This window comes from Sciurus vulgaris (genome assembly GCF_902686455.1).
Source record: "Sciurus vulgaris genome assembly, chromosome: 12".
Classification (NCBI taxonomy): Eukaryota; Metazoa; Chordata; class Mammalia; order Rodentia; family Sciuridae; genus Sciurus; species Sciurus vulgaris.
In genome coordinates this window covers 72061622-72079265 of record NC_136473.1, presented here as the reverse complement: position 1 = coordinate 72079265, position 17644 = coordinate 72061622, and the positions used below count along the sequence as shown (strand labels likewise).

At 44.9% G+C, this 17644-nt stretch overlaps 1 protein-coding gene and 1 long non-coding RNA gene across 5 annotated transcripts in view; one reads left to right on the top strand and one right to left on the bottom strand.

The window, feature by feature from the left end:
- PACC1 (proton activated chloride channel 1) overlaps positions 1–16062 on the bottom strand; it is a 34602-nt gene extending 18540 nt beyond the window's left edge. Inside the window, exons 1-2 of one of the 4 annotated variants that reach the window (XM_079107178.1) lie at positions 15858–16062; positions 12782–12878 (exon numbers count right to left, since the gene is read on the bottom strand). In XM_079107178.1, coding sequence (XP_078963304.1) covers positions 12782–12878; positions 15858–15893 — 133 coding nt within the window. In that variant the 5' untranslated portion in view covers positions 15894–16062. Of the gene's footprint in view, positions 1–11726; positions 11820–12781; positions 12879–15857 lie in introns of those variants that run through there. The other 3 variants (XM_079107177.1, XM_079107179.1, XM_079107180.1) reach the window with 3 other exon arrangements.
- LOC306641865 lies at positions 14118–17629 on the top strand. Its single transcript, XR_013758325.1, has 3 exons — positions 14118–15863; positions 16371–16541; positions 16612–17629. It is a non-coding gene; the product is annotated as an uncharacterized lncRNA (long non-coding RNA).
- Positions 17630–17644: the final 15 nt, after the last annotated feature.

Sequence of the window (17644 nt, the reverse complement as noted above, 5' to 3'; positions counted from 1 at the left end):
ATGATGCCTTGGCTAGGAAAAGAGATGAAATTCTCCCATGGTTTTGAAAATTCTAAAAGCACCAATTTAGGGTGTGAACAAAAGGTCACTTATGATGACTCTGTCACCTTGGTTTGTCTGGCAGAGGTACAGGGACAATTACTCCCGTGGGAACACTAACCACGCATCTCCTCTGCTTCACTCACAAAAGCCAAGGTTAGCTTCTTTACAGGCCTCTTCTAGGCCCACTAATAGGCCTGTGATTTAAATAAAAGCTATAAAACTACTTACCAACCACACATGCTAAATGTAACGCTCCAATTCTGAAATCAGCATTACATTTCACCACTGAAAAAAAAGTGCTAGATATTTGACAAAACGTCCCATGCACTCTACGGGGAGAAAACCGAACACTGGCTTTCTTGTGTCAAGCTGAGTGAATGTTTTTTAAAAGTGCACATTCTTCTCAATGGCTAAACACCCCTGGGTTCAGCAGCTTGGGAGGATGAGGCAGGGGATTACAAGTTCAAAGCCAGCCTCAGCAACTTACTGAGGCCTCAAGCAACTTAGTGAGACCCTGTCTCAAAATAAACAATAAAAAGGGGACTGGGGATGTGACTAAGTGGTTAAGGGTCAGTTAAATCACCAGTAACCACCCCCCCCCCCCAAAAAAATCCTGGAAAACCCAAACCCACCCCAGAAAGAAAGACAGGTCATTAAGGGAATCTGTGATGGGCAATTTAGTTTTTGGAAGAATCATGGGACATTTACTCAGAGGAAGGGACCTGGTTGTTGGCCTAAGCCCTGTGAAATCACCTTGCAGAGAAAACTGAGTTAAGATGTATCCTGAATTCTTGCCTGTCCTTTTTTGATTTTTAGTAATGTGGCAAGTCTGGTTTTATTTTTTTTAAGTTATAAATTTGCATACCATAAAATTTGCCTTTTGGAAAGTGAATAGATCTAGTAGTTTTTAGCATATTCACAAGATGTGCAATTATTACCACTAATTACAGAACATTCTTACGACCCAAAACGAGTGACCATCAGTGGTCACTCCCCCTCCCCCTAGTGTCTGGCAACTACTAATCTACCTTCTATCTCTACCAATTTGCTTATTCTGGACACTTCATAAAGAGACTCATACATGCAGTCTTTGGCGAGGAAAGAGATGAAATTCTTTCACTTCTTTCCTTAATATACCGTCTTTAAGAATCATTCATGTTGTAAGCAAGTATCAGTTTCTTCATTTCTTTTCATGGTCAAATAATGTTCTGTGTATGAATACACCATCTCACTAAGCCAGTCACCAGCTGGTGATCATTGGGGTATGTCCACCTTTGGGCTATTAAGAACACTGCTGCTATGGACATGCATGTGCAAGGTGGTATGTGGACACAAGTTTTCCTTCCTCTTAAACACATCCCGAGGAGTGGATCTACTGAGTGCTAGCACATGGTTTGGATTTAAATGTCCCCAGAAGGCCTACATGTTAACACCTTGCTCCCCAGTGTGGCACTCTTAGAAGGTGGGAGGAACTTTAAAAGGTGAGACCTACTTGGAGGTCATCAGGTCACTGGAGGTATGCCTTGAAGGGGACTGTGAGACCCCGGCCCCTGCCTCCTCCTCCCTCCCTCTCTGCCCCTCCACTAGGTGACCAGGTTTCCTCTGACAAGTGTCCCTCACCACAGGTCCAAAAGCCACAGGGCCAACTCGTCATGGACCGAAAGCTCCCAAACTGTAAACCAAAATAAACCTTTTCTCTTTGGTAAGTCGATTCAGCTCAGGTATTTGTTACAGTGACAGAAAGGTGACTAATACACTCACAACTGTATTTCAACTTTTGAGAAACTGTCAGACTGTTTTCCACAGCAACTGCACCATTTCACATTCCCATCAGCAATGTTTGGGGGTTATGATGTCTCCACTTCCTCCCCAAATTCATTATCATGCATCTTTTTATTATAGCCATCCTAGTGGGCATGAGGTAGTAGGCATTTCATTATGGTTTAGAGGTGTGTTTCCTTGATGACTAATGTTGTTAAGCATCTTTTAAAGCATTTGTTGGTTTTTGTGCATCTTCTTAGAGAAACATCTATTTAGATTCTTTGTCCATTTTTTAATTCGGTTATCTACCTTCTACTATTGTGTTGTAAGAGCTCTTTATATATTCTAAATACAAGGCCCTTCTCGGCTACAGGACTTGCAGATATTTTCTCCCATTCTGTGGGTTGTCTTCTTCTTGACAGTGCTCTGAAGCATAAAAGGTTTTAATTTTGGTAAGGTCCAATTTATCTGTTTTTTCTTTGGTTTGCGTGTCTTTGTCTATTCTATTATACGCAGTGGTTTCCATGGAGAACTGGTCGTACTGACTAATTAGAAAAGTGTTTTCCTCAATTTGATTACATCTTTGATGTAATAAACTGCTTATTCAATTAGTATCGCGGGTGTCGTTTCTCCCTTTGAAAAGAATAAAACTGGTGCTGGCGCCCTCACCAGAGAGGAAGTGAACAGTCTGAAGTTTTTACCGTGACCCGTCACCCCGACCCTGGAGACCTCTCATGGGCACAACTCCAGCCTTGATGCTGTCTATGAGGCTCGCAGCTCTCGTCACCTCTGGGCCACCTCCATCCAGATGTGCCACTTCAACCGAAGCTCAAACTTCAGCATGCGGACAACAAACCAACATCTTCTCTTCTGAGCCACCAACTCTTCCAGACTCTTCCAGACTCTTCACTCTGTACCACACGCTCTACATTCACCTGTCCTCAAAACTCAGACTGGTTCTTCCTTTTCCCCGCTCCCACATCAAAGCAGCCTCTCAACCAGCCTCCGATGTGACACAGCCTCCGATGTGACACGACTCTTCACCTTCATCCAGCCATGCTGGTCTTCCTTAAATACCACTTTACTCCTTTTACTGGTCCTGCTTCCTAAAGTCCAAACCAACACTCGGAACCTCCACGATGTGACCCTCGATTCCCTTACCCACGCTCCGCTGGGCTGCCTAACGCCTCTGAAGTAGCCTCTTTTCGTTTCCACCTCTATCCTGTCACTCATGCCATCTCCACTCCCTGGCCAGTCCCTTCTTTTTCACCTACATGTCACCACCCTTTCTTCACAAGCCTCCCTCCTCCTTCACTCTGAAGCTCTTGTCTCTGCCACTGTCTGGCCCACATGCATTCACTCTTCCCTTCTGGCTGCTCCTGTAGGATGCTGTCCTGCTGATCCCCACCTCCCAATCCACAGCACAGACACATACTGGGACTTAGAGTGGGCCTCCACGCCGGGCGCTAGAGTTAGAACAGGAGAGGAAAAAGCAAAACCTTCGTGCCCGGCAGAACTCTGCAATTAAGAGAACTGTACTCAGGGAGTGAGTCCTCGATTATGCTATGTAGGTAACCACGACCAGGGAGCAAAGGGCCTCATCGGAGAGGCCACAGAAGGCTGAGAAGGAGGGGCAATTTCCTTGCTTTCATTGTGTGGCCTGACTTCTTGCAGGCAGGCCACACCTCACTCTCCTCTGATGGCTTTAGCATTTGGCCTAAGAAATGAAGAAGCCCATGAGTGACTGCTGGAGCCAGAAAGCATTTCATCTGGGAATCACGAACCAGCATCAGAACACCCTGGGAGATAGTGCTGAGGGCAAACCAAGCCTGTCACTCATTAGCTTTGAGCATGGTACCTAACCTGTGTGCATCAGGTTCCTCCTCCATTAACCAGGATGACCCTTTCCCTCACAGAGGGAATATCATCTATTTTATTCTATACAGTTGTTTCCATGGAAAAGATATAATTAATCAGGAAGAACAGTCTGAAATCTCTGAATATTAGTTTCCTATTGTTTATATATTAATTATATATTGTCTGTTCTACTATTCTATGCAGTTGTTTCCATGGAGAAGTAGATATAAAAAGCATCCCCAAAATTGTGGCTGCTGTCATCATTACCAATATTTTATTATTAGAAGAGTCAAGAGGCAGGAAATGAACTAGAAGAGTTGTATATAAAGTCTTCAAATTCAGGCCTAATCATTAATGAGATCAGCCAAATGGATTCCTGGGAAGTGGGTCATCTATGGTCTGGAAGGGAGACACACCCAGCAGGCGTTGTCTGAAAGCAGGAAAGCTCCTGCCATTTTATAGAACTACCCCAAATCTGCCCTGTGTGGGGCCTGGCTTCCTGCTCTGACTTCAGGCTTTGAAGTCCAAGGAATTGCACAGCCTCCTGAGTAGCTGGGATTTGGGGTATGCACCACTGTACCCTGATAAATTTTTTAAGCCAGTAAAGTTGTGATCATTTTGTACAGAAAAAATAGGAAACTGATACCCAGAGATTTCAAACTATTCTCCCTGAAGTCTTAGGGCTCTGGCCACAGTGCCTACGGTCAGAGTGGGAAGCAGTCTCACCACTACCTTTCACATACTAGGCTCTAATCAAACGATGCTTGGAATGTTGTCTGAAAGTCACAGGTCAGAAGGACAAGATGGCTCAACAGAGGTGCCCAGCACTCACCTGATCCCCCACAAACGGGAGTAAAAGCAACAGGTACAGAGCTGCATTTTGAAGTGAGTGCTCATGGAGGAACACTGGACATCAGCAAGACGGACACTAGAACTTTGTAGGATTCAGAGATCCAAACCAACAGCACAGGAAGAAAAACAAAATACCCCAGCATCTGCCACCATACAACTAGAGGGGCAAGTCTTCCCGCTTCAGTGGCATGAGTGAAGGACAGTCCCGGCCAACTCTCAGTGTGATGTAGGCAATCCTAGTACTGGGAAGTCTCATAACCCTTATCTAAGCAGCTTGCAGTTCACCTAGATAAGTAAACTGAAATCTACTTGCTTTGGAGGAGGATGTCACATCACCTCCCAGTGAACACCCAGGGTGCTGTAGCAGGGTCTTATTATGCAGGGAGCTACTGTCTGAGTTTGGACTACTCTAAGTGCGACAAACCCCTACATAGTCCCACCTCCAGGACCCCACAGACAGCTCACTGCACTAGCTTGAGGGGCAGTTGTCTCAAGACCCCAATTTGGCCCAGCAAAGGTGACTATGACCCTTGGTGTGCCCTGAACATATGAGCTGGACCCGGGCAGGGGGGGCAGGGAAGGGAATGGAGGGTGTCAGTTTCAAGAACCAGGAGATCTGGGGGCTGAGACCAGCAGCATGGCCAGCTGAGCATGAACCTGGGCCAATGCCAGGACGGTGAGGCAGGGAGCCATTCGGTTCCTGCAGCCCCTCCTCACACACCATGCTCAGGTGCCTGTTTCTAATAGGGCAGGAAAGGTTCCCACCGCCGCCCTGCAACAGGGTTGTGCTGAGGGTGCCGTGAGCAACTCCATGACCCAGTGGTCACCTGACTCCAGGTGCAAGCTGCCAAAGGGGGGCCCTGAGAGCACTTTGCCCAGCTGTAGCCAAGGTCCCCCTCTCAGGCAGCCACTGCCGCTGAGAGCAGAAGAGAGGAACACTGTGCTTCCTGCTGCTGTCCTGCCCGCCACATACCTGTCTGCCCACACACCCCTATCCCGACTAGGTGTGAGTGTCACACAGGGGTGCTGCAGTTCTCACTGCCTCTCCCTGTGCAGCGTCCAGGCCCACACCAAAAATGGTCAGAGGACAGTGCTGCAGGCCCTCACCACTGCCAGGCAGGCCAATGCCAGAGGCCCTTATTGGTATCAGAGAGCAGCAACAATGCCAGAAACCCCCATCACTGGCGGGGGCCTCTGCTGCCATAAGAGCAGCCAGGTACCTGCCTTCCTGAACTGCTACTATATCACTACTCTTGCATGGCCCACAGGGAAAGGGGTCTCTCCAACTCCATCACAATACACACTGTGTCCAAACTCCCTACACACCCAAAGAAGCTATATGGAGACTGCATTTGAATCAAAGATAGATTCAAAGCCAACACTGCACAGACTGACACCCCAAAGCACACATTCAACTATGTGATGACTAAGGTCAACCCATGACAGTGACAGAAACATCTGATCCACCACACGCACAAGTCTCCATGCAGGAGCACAAGAAATGTGAAAAAAACTAGGTAATATGATGCTTCCAAAAAACCATAACAACTTTCTACCACTAAATTCCAAAGAAATCAATCCACAGAATTGAAACGGAGGAAACCCTTTCAAATTCATTGAGTCCAGCATTACAGTGTTATCAAAACTAGGGGCAGACAACAAAAAGGAAATGGAGACCAATACCTCTGATGTGCACAAAATTCTCAGCAAAATACTAGCAAACAGGATTCAACCAGCACATCAAAAAGATCATTTATCATGACCAAAGAGGTTTCATTCCAAGGATGCAAGGATGGTTTAACAGATGCAAATCAACAAGCACATCACAACAACAGAATGAAGACTATAATCATATTAGCTCAACAGATGCAGAAAAATACCTGATAAAATTCAACATCCCTTCATGATAAAAGTCCTGAACAAATTAGGTATAGAGACGGTACCTCAACATAAGAAAGGCTACAAATAACAGACTTATAGCCAACATGATAGTGAGTGGAGAAAAATTGAAAGCACTTCCTCTAAGATCAGGAACAGGGAGGATGCTACTCTCACTGTTCTAATTTAATATAGTACTAAAAGTTTTAGCCAGAGCAATTAGGCAAGTGAAAGAGAAAAAAGGCATACGAACAAGAAAACACTAAAACAGATCTACCATACGGTGCCACTATTTGCTTTTGGGTATATACCCAAAGGAAATGAAATCAGCATACCGAAGAGATACTTGCACGCCCAGGTTTACTGCAGCACCATTCAGAAAGAGAATTACCACGTGTTCTCTCTCACACATGGAAACTGCAAAAAGTTAGCCTGAAAGGAGAACAGTGATTACTAGGGATTGTAAAGGGTGAGGCGAGGGAGTGGGACAGGAAGGGTGGTAGAAAGGGTGGTAGGACTTGATCAGGCATACTGTACACATGTATGAAATCTCACATTGAACTCCTTTAATATATGCTCACGAAGAACAAAATGTTTAAAACACTGGTACAACTCCTGCCTCCAGCATGGAGAAGGCCACACACCAACTGACAAATCAGTCAGCCCCTGTTCCCCAGGAGCCTGTAGAGACCCCAACCCCCGGCCAGAGACTGCACTTGGCATGGTACAGCAGCTGCACAGTCTGCTGCAGGCTAGACCACGGAGGCACTTGCAAGCATCTCTGATGTTGACTGCAGCTGAAGACACTGCCCCTACCTGGAACCAAAAGCAACACACTCTACCCGATGATGGCTCAGAGCTCTTCTACAGGTGTATGTCCTTCCCGACGAAAGCCACTTCATAAAACCAGAAAAGACAACCGCTCCACAGATGCACAAATATCGATACAGGGACGCACGGAAACATAATATCACCAAAGAACAGTTCTCCAGTCACGGACAACAAGAAAAGACAATTTATGAACTGAAAAGGAATTCCAAATGATGATCTTAAGAAGACTCAACAAGACAATACAAGTAGGTAATTCAATGAAGTCAGTAAACCATTCAATTTTGAATAAGAAGCTCAACAAGGAAACGGGTGTCATTAAAAAAAAATCTTGGAGTTGAAGAACTCAATAAAAATACAAGTAACAATGCAAATAACAGACTAGATCAAGCAGAAGAAATAATTTCTGTACTTAAAGATATATTTTTTGAAATAACCCAGTCAGGATGAAAAGGAAAAGAACAAGAACAAAGAAAGCCTCAGGACCTACATAAAGCCGTTAAGCAAACAAACATTCACATTGTGGAAATTCCAGAGGATAAGGGATGGATGCAAGGCACAGAAAACAAATTTAATGAAATAATAACTGAAAGTTGCCCAAGTCTAGGGCAAGATATGAACATGCAAATCTGTCAAACGACCCAAATTAGATTCAATCTGAAGAGGTCATTACAAGCAACTGTCAAGAGTCAGACAAAGAATTGTAAAAGCGACAAGAAAAAAAAAAGGTAGCGTCACTTCTAAAGACTCCCCATTAGAAATACAGCAGATTTCTCGGCAGAAACCTTGCAGAGCAGGAAAGAATGGATGATAGAGTCAGAGTGCTGAAAGACCAAACTGCCAGCCAAGAAGACTATGCTCAGAAAACTCTTCTTCAGAAATGAAGGAGATATAAAATCCTTCCCAGAGAGAGCTCACCACTAAACTGACCTTACAAGAAATACTTAAGCAGCTGCTTCACACAGAAGTGAAGGGATGATAATTAGAACCACAAAAACATAAAAAAGTACAAAACCTGCCAATAGAGGTAAATACATGATCAAATTCAGCACACTCCATTACAATACAATATATAAACTTACAAATCTTTAGTAGGAAGGTTAGAAGTCAAAATGGTCAACAGAAACAACAGTGACAAGATGTTAAGGAATACACACTATAAAAAGATGCGACGAAGGCAAAGAAATTACAAATTGTATGGAAGAGTAAAAGTCTATTTGGATGCAGCCAAAGTTATCAGTGTAAAATAATCTTTAAAGAGACTGTTTATGTAAGTCCCAGAATAACCACGTGCATACAAAAAAATTATAGCCAATATGCAAATGAGAAAGAAAACAAAACCAAATCACATCACTAAAGAAAACTCCAGAGGAAGAAAGAACAAAAGATGTAGAAAACAACCAATAAAATGGCAGGAGTAAGTCCTCACCTCTCAATAATATCTTGAATGTAAATGGATTCAATTCTCTAAGACAAAGAGTGAACAAATGGATTTTTTAAAAAATTTCAACTACATCCTGTCTACAAAAGATTAACTTCACCCATAAACACACACACAGAGACTGAAAGCGAAGTGATGGAAAAAGATTTCTCATACAAACAAAACAAAAAAGAGCAGGAGTAGCTATATTTATCAGCTAGACTTCATATCAAAAACTAAAAAGAAAGACAAAGAAGGTCATTATATAATTATGGAGTTAATTCAGCAAAAGGATATAGCAAATATGAATGTGTGTGTGTGTGTGCGTATCTGACACAAGGGTAAAAATATAAAGCAAATATTAGATCTGAAGGGAGAGATGGAGTGCTGTAAAATAATAGCAGGGGACTTCAACATCCCACTCTTGACCATAGACAGATCATCCAGAAAGAAAATCAACACAGAAATACTGCTCTTATACCACACTCTGGACCAAGTGAACCTACTGGCACTTACAGAACATTCTATGCAACCGCTACGGAACACACATTCGTCTCAACAGCTCATGAAATATTCTCAAGGACAGGTCTTATGTTAGGCCACAAAACAAGCTTAACAAATTTAAGAAGACATACTCACTTCAAGTATCTTTTCTGACAACAATAATCTAAAACTAGAAATTAGTAATAGAGGGAACTTTGGAAATTTCAAAGTACATGGAAATTAGACAATATGCTCCTGAGCCACCAATGGCCCAATAAAGACATTAAAAAGGCAATTTAAAATTTTCTAGAGACAAATGAAAATGGAAACACAACATACCAAACCTGTGGGATAAGCTAAAGCAGCTATGAGAGGGAAGTTTTTAACAGTATATACCTACTTCAAAAGCAGAAAAATTCCAAATGAACAGCTTCATGTTATACTTCAAAAGACTAGAGAAACAAGAACAAGCCTAATCCAAAATTAGAAGGAAAGAAATAAGAGATCACAGCAGAACAATATAAAAAGATGAATTAAATGAAGATTTGGTTTTCTGAAAAGATAAACAATCAATAAACTTTTAACTAGACCCAAAATCAGAGAGGAAAAAGAAGACAGCATAGATGGGCGTGATCGCACACGCCTGTAATCCCAGCAATGTGGGAGGCTGAGGTAGGACGATTGCAAGTTCAAAGCCAGCCTCAGCAATTTGGCGAGGCCCTAAACAACTCAGCGAGACCCTGTCTAAAAATAAAAGATAAAAAAGGGTTGAGGATGTAGCTCAGTGGTTAAGTGCCCCTGGGTTCAATCCCCAGTATCAAAAAAAAAAAAAAAAAAAGTATAACTGATACCACAGAAATACAAAGAAAGAAAAAAAAAAAGAATCTTCAGAGACAACTATGATGACTGTATGTCACGAAAATGGAAAACCCACAAGAGATGGACAAATTCCTGAACACAAAAACCTACCCAGATTCAATCATGAATCTAAAAACCTGAACAGATCAATAATGAGTAATGAGACTGAATCAGTAATAAAAAATTTCAGATCAAGTGGGGCATGGTGGGAAAGTATATTAGAAAAGTCATATGGAAAACAGTGTGGCAGTTCCTCAAAAAACTAAAAAGAAAATTACTATATGACCCAGCAACACCACCAACATATACATGTCCAAAGGAAATGAAATCTGTACGTCAAAGATCTCTATATTTGGGCTGGGGAGATAGCTCAGTTTGTAAAGTGATTGCCTTGCAAGCATAAGGCCCTGGGTTTGATCCCCAGCACCACAAAAAAAAAAAAAAAAAATCTCTATATTCCCACGTTCACACAGTAGCCAAAATTTGGAATCAATCTAAATATCCAACAACAGATTAATAAAGAAGAAGATGTGGTATATATTTGTACTGGAATACTATTCAGTTATTAAAGAACAAGTTCAGTCATTTGTGACAACATGGATGTTCCTACAGGACATTATGTTAAAAGAAAGAAGTCAGGTCCAGAAAAGCAAATTCCATATGATCTCACTCATATGTGGACCAAAAAGGCTAACGTCACAGAAGTAGAGAATAGAATGGAGGTTACCAGAGATGAGAGGGAGTGGAGAGTGGGGAGAGTAGGTGAACGGGATACAAGTAGAAGAGGGATAACTTCCAGTGTCCTATTGCATAGCAGGGTGACTCTAAGCTAACAATGAGTTATGCACTTAAAATAGCTAGAGAAGAGGGTTTTGTTTTTTTGTTTTTTGCTTTTTTTCTTTTGGTAGTGGGGGTTGAATCCAAGGGTACTTTACCACTGAGCTACACCCTCAGTGACCCCCCCCTTATTTTTTTAATTTTTGAGACAGGGTCTCGCTAACTTGCCCAGGCTGGTCTCAAACTGATAAACCTCCTCCCTCAGTCACTGGGATCATGAGTGCAGTCACTTCTACCCTACTTAGTAAAAGAGATATTGTTTTAATGCTCTATCTTAAAGGAATGGTAAATGTATGAGGTGACATGCTATAACTTTGACATGTTCATTATCATTTGTGTACATGTATTCATACATCATAACCCATAAATATGTACAATCAAGTGTCAATTAAAGAAAAGCCCCAACCAGTATTGTGATGCATCCTGTAATCCCAGCTACTCAGGGGGCTGAGGCAGGAGGACCGCAAGTTCAAGGCCAGCTGGGCAACTGAGCAAGACCCTGTCTCAAAAGTAAAATAAAGAGTTGATATGCAGCTCAGTGATAGAATATTTCCCTAGAATGCATGAGGCCTGGTTCACTCCCCAGTAATGCAAAAAAAAAAAAAACCCCACTGGTAGAGTAGAAGTCTGGGGTCAGACAGAACTCATTTCAATCTGTTTGCCAGCCACATAATCTTCCCTTGCTGAATCTACCTGTGCCTCAGAGAGCTCAGGCTTTCATTCATAAAATAAGAACAACCATCTCACACGGCTAAGAGAATTACATGTGGCAATGGGTATAACAGAACCCACACTGTGGAAGCAGTCAGGGAACATTAGCTGCCTTTCAGTCTTCTCTGACTTAACAGCAGGCAGAACCACAGAATTTCTCCTCCCCCGAAAATACAGGAATCAAAGGAAGAAAACCCACCTTCCCCAGACCAAGCAAGAGGTTGAAGTCATGCTAAGGCTCCATTCACTCCACAAATCTTTATTGAGTGGCCAGAGCTAAGTTGGTGAACAAAACAGACTTGTGTCTGTCCTCGTGGAGTTTCACTGTGATGGAAGAGACAGACATTGGTCAAACAAACTACTCCAATTGCAACAGTCACAAAGGAGAGGTGTGCAGATTACAGAGACAGTGTTGGAGGGGAAGGGATCTGCTCAAGGCTGATTAGCTAAAGGCTGACAAATGATTAGACATTAACTAGGTGAAGAAGGGAAGAGATTTCCAGGGAGAAGGAAGAAAATAACAGAAAGGTCCTCTAGTAGGAAGAAACACAGAGCAATGGTGTGGACAGTTAAGTAGGTAGAACAGACAAGTCTGGAGTTTATGGGCACCATCTGAGTTGGAAGTGTCAACATGAGAGTCACATATAAGCAAGCAGTGACTGAAGCAGGGGAACAGGCCTGGGGGAATCAACTACCAGAGAAAGAGAGAGAAGGCGGCCTACAACAAACACTTTAACAGCCAAGAGCTGGAGGGTAGCTGCAAGGGAGTCTGGAAGAAGCAGCCTGAGAGGTGTCACATCATGGAAGCTAAGGGAGAAGTAGTCAACCGTGTGAAACCTAACGGCAAGGCATGGCTGTGAGGCTGAGATGCCACTGACTGACAGGACCCCGCTCACCCAGCCGGGAAGCAGGACTGAGGGCCCTGGGAAGGCTCTCCTGCCAGCAGCTTTCTAGGGAAGGAGGAATGGAAGAACAGAGACCCAAAGCATTGCCACTGTATCCAATGATCTGGCCTTGGGAACTGGCTCAAATTCCAGTATCAGAGAAATACCAGCCTAGACATATCCTCTGTCGTGATGCTGGTTAAATATGCATAGCTTTAGAACCAGGACAATACTTGATCTGACACCAGGGTGCAGGACAGGGGGCTCTCCCACTCTGGTAGCTGGCAAGGCACCTGGACTGGGGCCTCCAGTCGCAGCATCAGCACAGCTACTTTCCAACACTCCCACCCTCAGCCCCCAACCTACTTACCTGGTAAGACACCAGGACCTTGGACTTTGACTGTCTCCTTGTCTCGCTCGTCTGCCTGCTCTGAGTTCTCGACCACCTGATCCAACTCTTCACTCAGCTAAAGGGAGAAGTAAAGCGGGTGAACAGGTTGGCTGCATCAGCCTTGCTTTTCTAGACTAAAATAAGAAAGCAGAAGCTGCTACTCACTGAACTGTCACCAAAAACACCACATGATGTAGTGTGATCTATAAATCAGGAAAATGGAGTTCAGAAAACTCAAGGTACTTCCTGTCTTAGGGAAGTTTGTGGGACTTCTGTAACATAGTACCACAAACTGAGTGGCTTACAACAACAGGAGTATCTTCTCTCACATTTCTTGGAGGCTAGGAGTCTGAAATCAAGATGTTGGCAGGGGAAAATACATCCCATACCTCTCTCCCAGCTGCTGGTGATAGCCAGCAATCTTTGGCATTCCCTAGTCTTCACGGGGTCATCTTTAAGGACACTAATCATGTCAGATTAGAGGCCCATCCCACTTCGGTATGACCTCACCTTAACCTGAAATGACCTTACTTTCAAACAAGGTCACAGTCTGAGGTACTGGAAGTTAGTACTTCAACATGTTCTTTTTTTGAGAAACACAAGTCAACCCACCACACATGTCACAGTCATAAAGTCAGTGAAAGAGAAAGCTAGGAGTCAAATCCAAGTTGGTATAGTTGGTATAGTTCCAAAGTCCAAGTTCTTAACTTTTTCCCAAAGGAAGAGGAAGTGTGGCTTTGAATCTGCTGAGAGAGAAAAAGGAACAGTGAAGTTGCAGTCAGAACTCTCCAGGACTCTGGCTAACGTCCACTGACTTCGGCTGAAAATGGCAGAACAAAGTGGGAAGGGTAGTCCAAGTGACAGGTGCTAATTAGGAGTCTGGTAACAAGCCAACCTCATCTCACTTCACCAGTGTTCTCACCTGTCAAATGGGAGAAATTATACCACTGAGAAGGACAGAATGCATAACAGTGATAATCACCAGTCTCCATAAAATTAGGAGGGAGGACAGGAGAGGTCAGAGTTTGGAGGAGGAGCTATCACTGAATCAGGAGGCACTGGGGTAGTTTTCCCAAGTGTCTTCTCAGGCTCACAGTGTTAACAGTTTCAAGGTATTTCAATTAAAAATTCACCTTCAGGAGACTTGAGTTTAAAACAAACAAACAAAAACAGCTCTTATGCATATGTTTCTCTTCTACCTCCCTTACCAAGCATCCACCCTTTCCCTTTAGACTCAGGCAAAAACCTCCAGTTTCAAGCCCTCCAATCACAAAAAAAGGGAGGGGAGAAAAAAAAAAAAAAAAAAAAAAACAAGGAGTGAGCTAGAGGGCTGGGGAAGACATCATGACATCATGAGATACAGGCCTCTCGTAGGAGCCACTAAAGAGAACTCCAGAGGTCTCACTGGCCAAAATGAGAGGAAGATGTTAGAACCAGGAAGCTTCAAAGTTCTATGATCCAAGCTTCACCTGGGTTCACCCTGACCCAGGTAGCAACATCCTCTTACCCAGTTCCCTTCTCGATACCTGCAGCCATAGTAAGCCCACCTCCTTGCCTACCCCAACCCTCAAAGCCAAAATCTCCTCTCAGCAAAGACACCAATCTCAGAGCTAGGTACACTCAAATGATTCAGGCAAGAAAGCTGCAGTTCATTATCTGGGCAATTTTCTTGGAAGTTCAGAGCAGGCCTCCAAAGAAGGCAATGGGAGGGGGACCCTTCCAGTACCATCCACCATGGGACTGCCTCAATGAACAACTGACTTCATCTGTGGCCTTGCCCCACAAGCAGGATAACTGCCCATATATTAATAAATATTTTATAAACCTGTTACATGAGGAGATATGACTGCAAGCTATATGTGGATGAGACATGATCCTGTTAAACCTGGACCCCAAAGTTCCCCAGAAGGAGTAACTGCCTATTATTCACTGAGGGCACTGAGCTCAGCACTTTCCACATACCAACTCATTTCTGAACTGTGAGTGTCCAGTATGGCTAGATCCCAGGTGGGTGAGGAGATGGTGACAGTAATTGAAAAACAGTAGAGCTGTACAGGGTTTTGAACCCTAAATGAGAAGTTTGGCCTGTTCTGGGTAGATCCAGCACCTGGGCTATGAAAGAAAAATGCTCTTGGGTCAGGGAAGAGCCTCAAAGCAAATCTAGAGAATATAAGAAAAGACTGGAAAGAGAGATGGTAATAATATCACACTCGGGTGATTAGAACAGACACAGGGACGGAAACTGGAGGGAGAGTTGAGGATGTGGACCTGCCTAACTTTGGCAACTACACAGAAGAGCACAATAGAGAACAGGAGAGGAAGATTACCGAAGATGACCAAGGTTGGGTCGAGGGAGAAGAGCAGTTTCACGAATAGGCTGGAGAAGCCAAGAGGAAGAGCTGTCCTCAAGGAAAAGCTGGAGGCTCAGCTTGTAGCTCAGGGCAGACTCCAGAGACAAAGAACTGGAAAGTGATCGTTAAAGTCGTGGGAGGAGGTGAGATTGAAGGGAGAGGAGCGAGAAGCAGCAAGGTCAGTGAAACTTTTTTTTCAAAGTTAAGCGGCCACCAAAACAAGAGGTAATTATTCCTGCTATTAACCAGCCACGGGGACCACGAGGCCTTGAGCTTGAAGGAGGGCTGATGCCCAACGCGCATCTGCTCCAGCCGTGAGGAAGCCGCCCCCGCTTCCACTTGTTGCAAAGAACACCGCTCCGGTCGACTGGCCACACTGTGGACCGGGACCAAAGGGGCTTTAATCATTCACCTGCTAGTTACGGGTCGCGGATCCAGGGACCCGACTCCATCCCTCGACCAATCGACCCGCAGCATCCGGAGGAGGCTGGGCACCCGCGCCGCCGCCCCGCTTCCTTCCTTCCTTCCTGCTCTGCAGCTCCTCTGCACCCCGGGACCCTCTGAGGGCGCACTCACCCAGCCACTTGGCCGCGCAGCCGGATGCCCAGCACAGCACGAGCCCCCGGTACCCCACCCCCAGGATCTCGGGACCCCGCTCCTTCGCCTCACAAGAAACTTCCCTTCGGTCCCTTGCTCCCTCGTACCTCCTGGTAGGATGTGGAGAGTTCCTGCCGGATCATGGCACTGACCAGCGCTGAGGCACACCTGAGCCCGCTACGACCCGGGAGGCGCCGGGAGGGAGCACCAGAGCTGCAGTCCGGGGACCTGCCGGCTCAGCAGAGCGAGACCGGTTCGCTGCAGCGTCCCAGAGACCAGGCGTGACGCGCTAAGCGCATGCGCCTCGCTCCTGCAGCCTCCCGGGCGGCGAAGGAGGTGCAGGGAAATGTAGTTCTTGGCAGGGCGCCCCTCGCCACCCCTGGAGAACAAGAGCCGAAGTGTTTCGCCCGGCCGGCCTCAGACGCGCGTGCCTCTTCGTCTCTCACTTCCTCTCTTTGTTAGAGGGGGAGGGTAAGTGGAACAAAGAGGCCAGATCAGATAGATAGGACCGCCTAATCTATAACTGCAAGCGGAAGCTTGGTTCCGCAATAGATGTCTGGAAGCGCTCTTGATCCTGCAAGGAACTCTGTAGGAGAAATATTTTTCTCCCTACTTTGCAGATGAAGAAACTGAGGTATCTTGTTTCCGAAAGGATGGAGGGAGAACAGTGATCCAGTGAAGATTATATCATCCAGGAGTGAACTACAGAATCCATGTTCTTTCCATCATTCCTCAGGCACCCACTTGAAGCCAGGAGTCCTCGTTCATGTCCTTGCTTGACCCCTCACCCGGTAGTCTAGCAATGCACAGAGCCCACCTCGCTCTCTCAGCACAACTGCTAAAACATGTCCTGTTTCACAGGGCTTTATGGGAGTCAAGGAGTTTCGTGCAGTGAACAACCATAGGTGCTATTCAACCACAGAAGCATGGAACCCTAAATGTGGCAGAGAATTGGGTGTTGGCCCTGTGGAGGGTGGACCTGAGACCACCCACATCTTCTCCTCCCACTGCCTGGATTGCTGGTCTGAGTGGCCACTCTGGGCTGCTTAGTGGCGAAGCAGATAGAGGCTGCTTATTACGCCTTAGTGAATGCTACTCTGTGTCCCATGCAGCTGCACCTCTGCAGCCCCCTCCACTCAGGCCACCGGGTCTCTTCCGGGCTGACAAGCACCGTAGCACCAACCACATCAGAGCACCCTGACCTCCTGAAGTTAGCAGTGGAGGTCCCATGCCTCTCTTGACCCAACTGCCCAACACCAGGCCTTCTGCTCTTAATCTATTAAATGGCACAGTGTAGATAGCACGCGACATATTGTAGGCCCTCAACTGCACATTTGTTAAATGTGAATAGAACACTTAACACCAGTTGTTTCTTGTATCAGTTAAACCATACAACTAATTAAAAATTTTTGTGTATTAATACAAAGGTGGTTGGTAGAACATGTCACACAATCATAAAATTTTAGACTGGAAGGAACCAAAATCTACTTCACTCGTATCATACCTCTCTTTTCTTTGTTGGTATGACTAAACTGGGAAATGATGGACTTCCTTATTTGAAGGAGATACTGAATTATACAGTTTTCAACCTGGTTTAAAAAATAAAATGTGCCAGGCACTGGGTACACAAATGAATTATAGCCAATATCCTTGCCTCTGTGGCTCTTCCGTGCACAGATAGACCATAAAGTAGAGCTTTCAGTCCTTGATGTCCCCAGGTCTCTCCTCCCCTTCCCTCTGAGCACACACTAATCAAGCTTTCCAATGGAACAGTGATTATCAGGGTCACAAATGACCTCTGTGTTGTCGGATCAGATACCATTTCCCCATGTTTCTCTTTCTTGATTTATCAGCTACACTGGACTCAGCTGATCCTCCCTTCTCCATGATACAC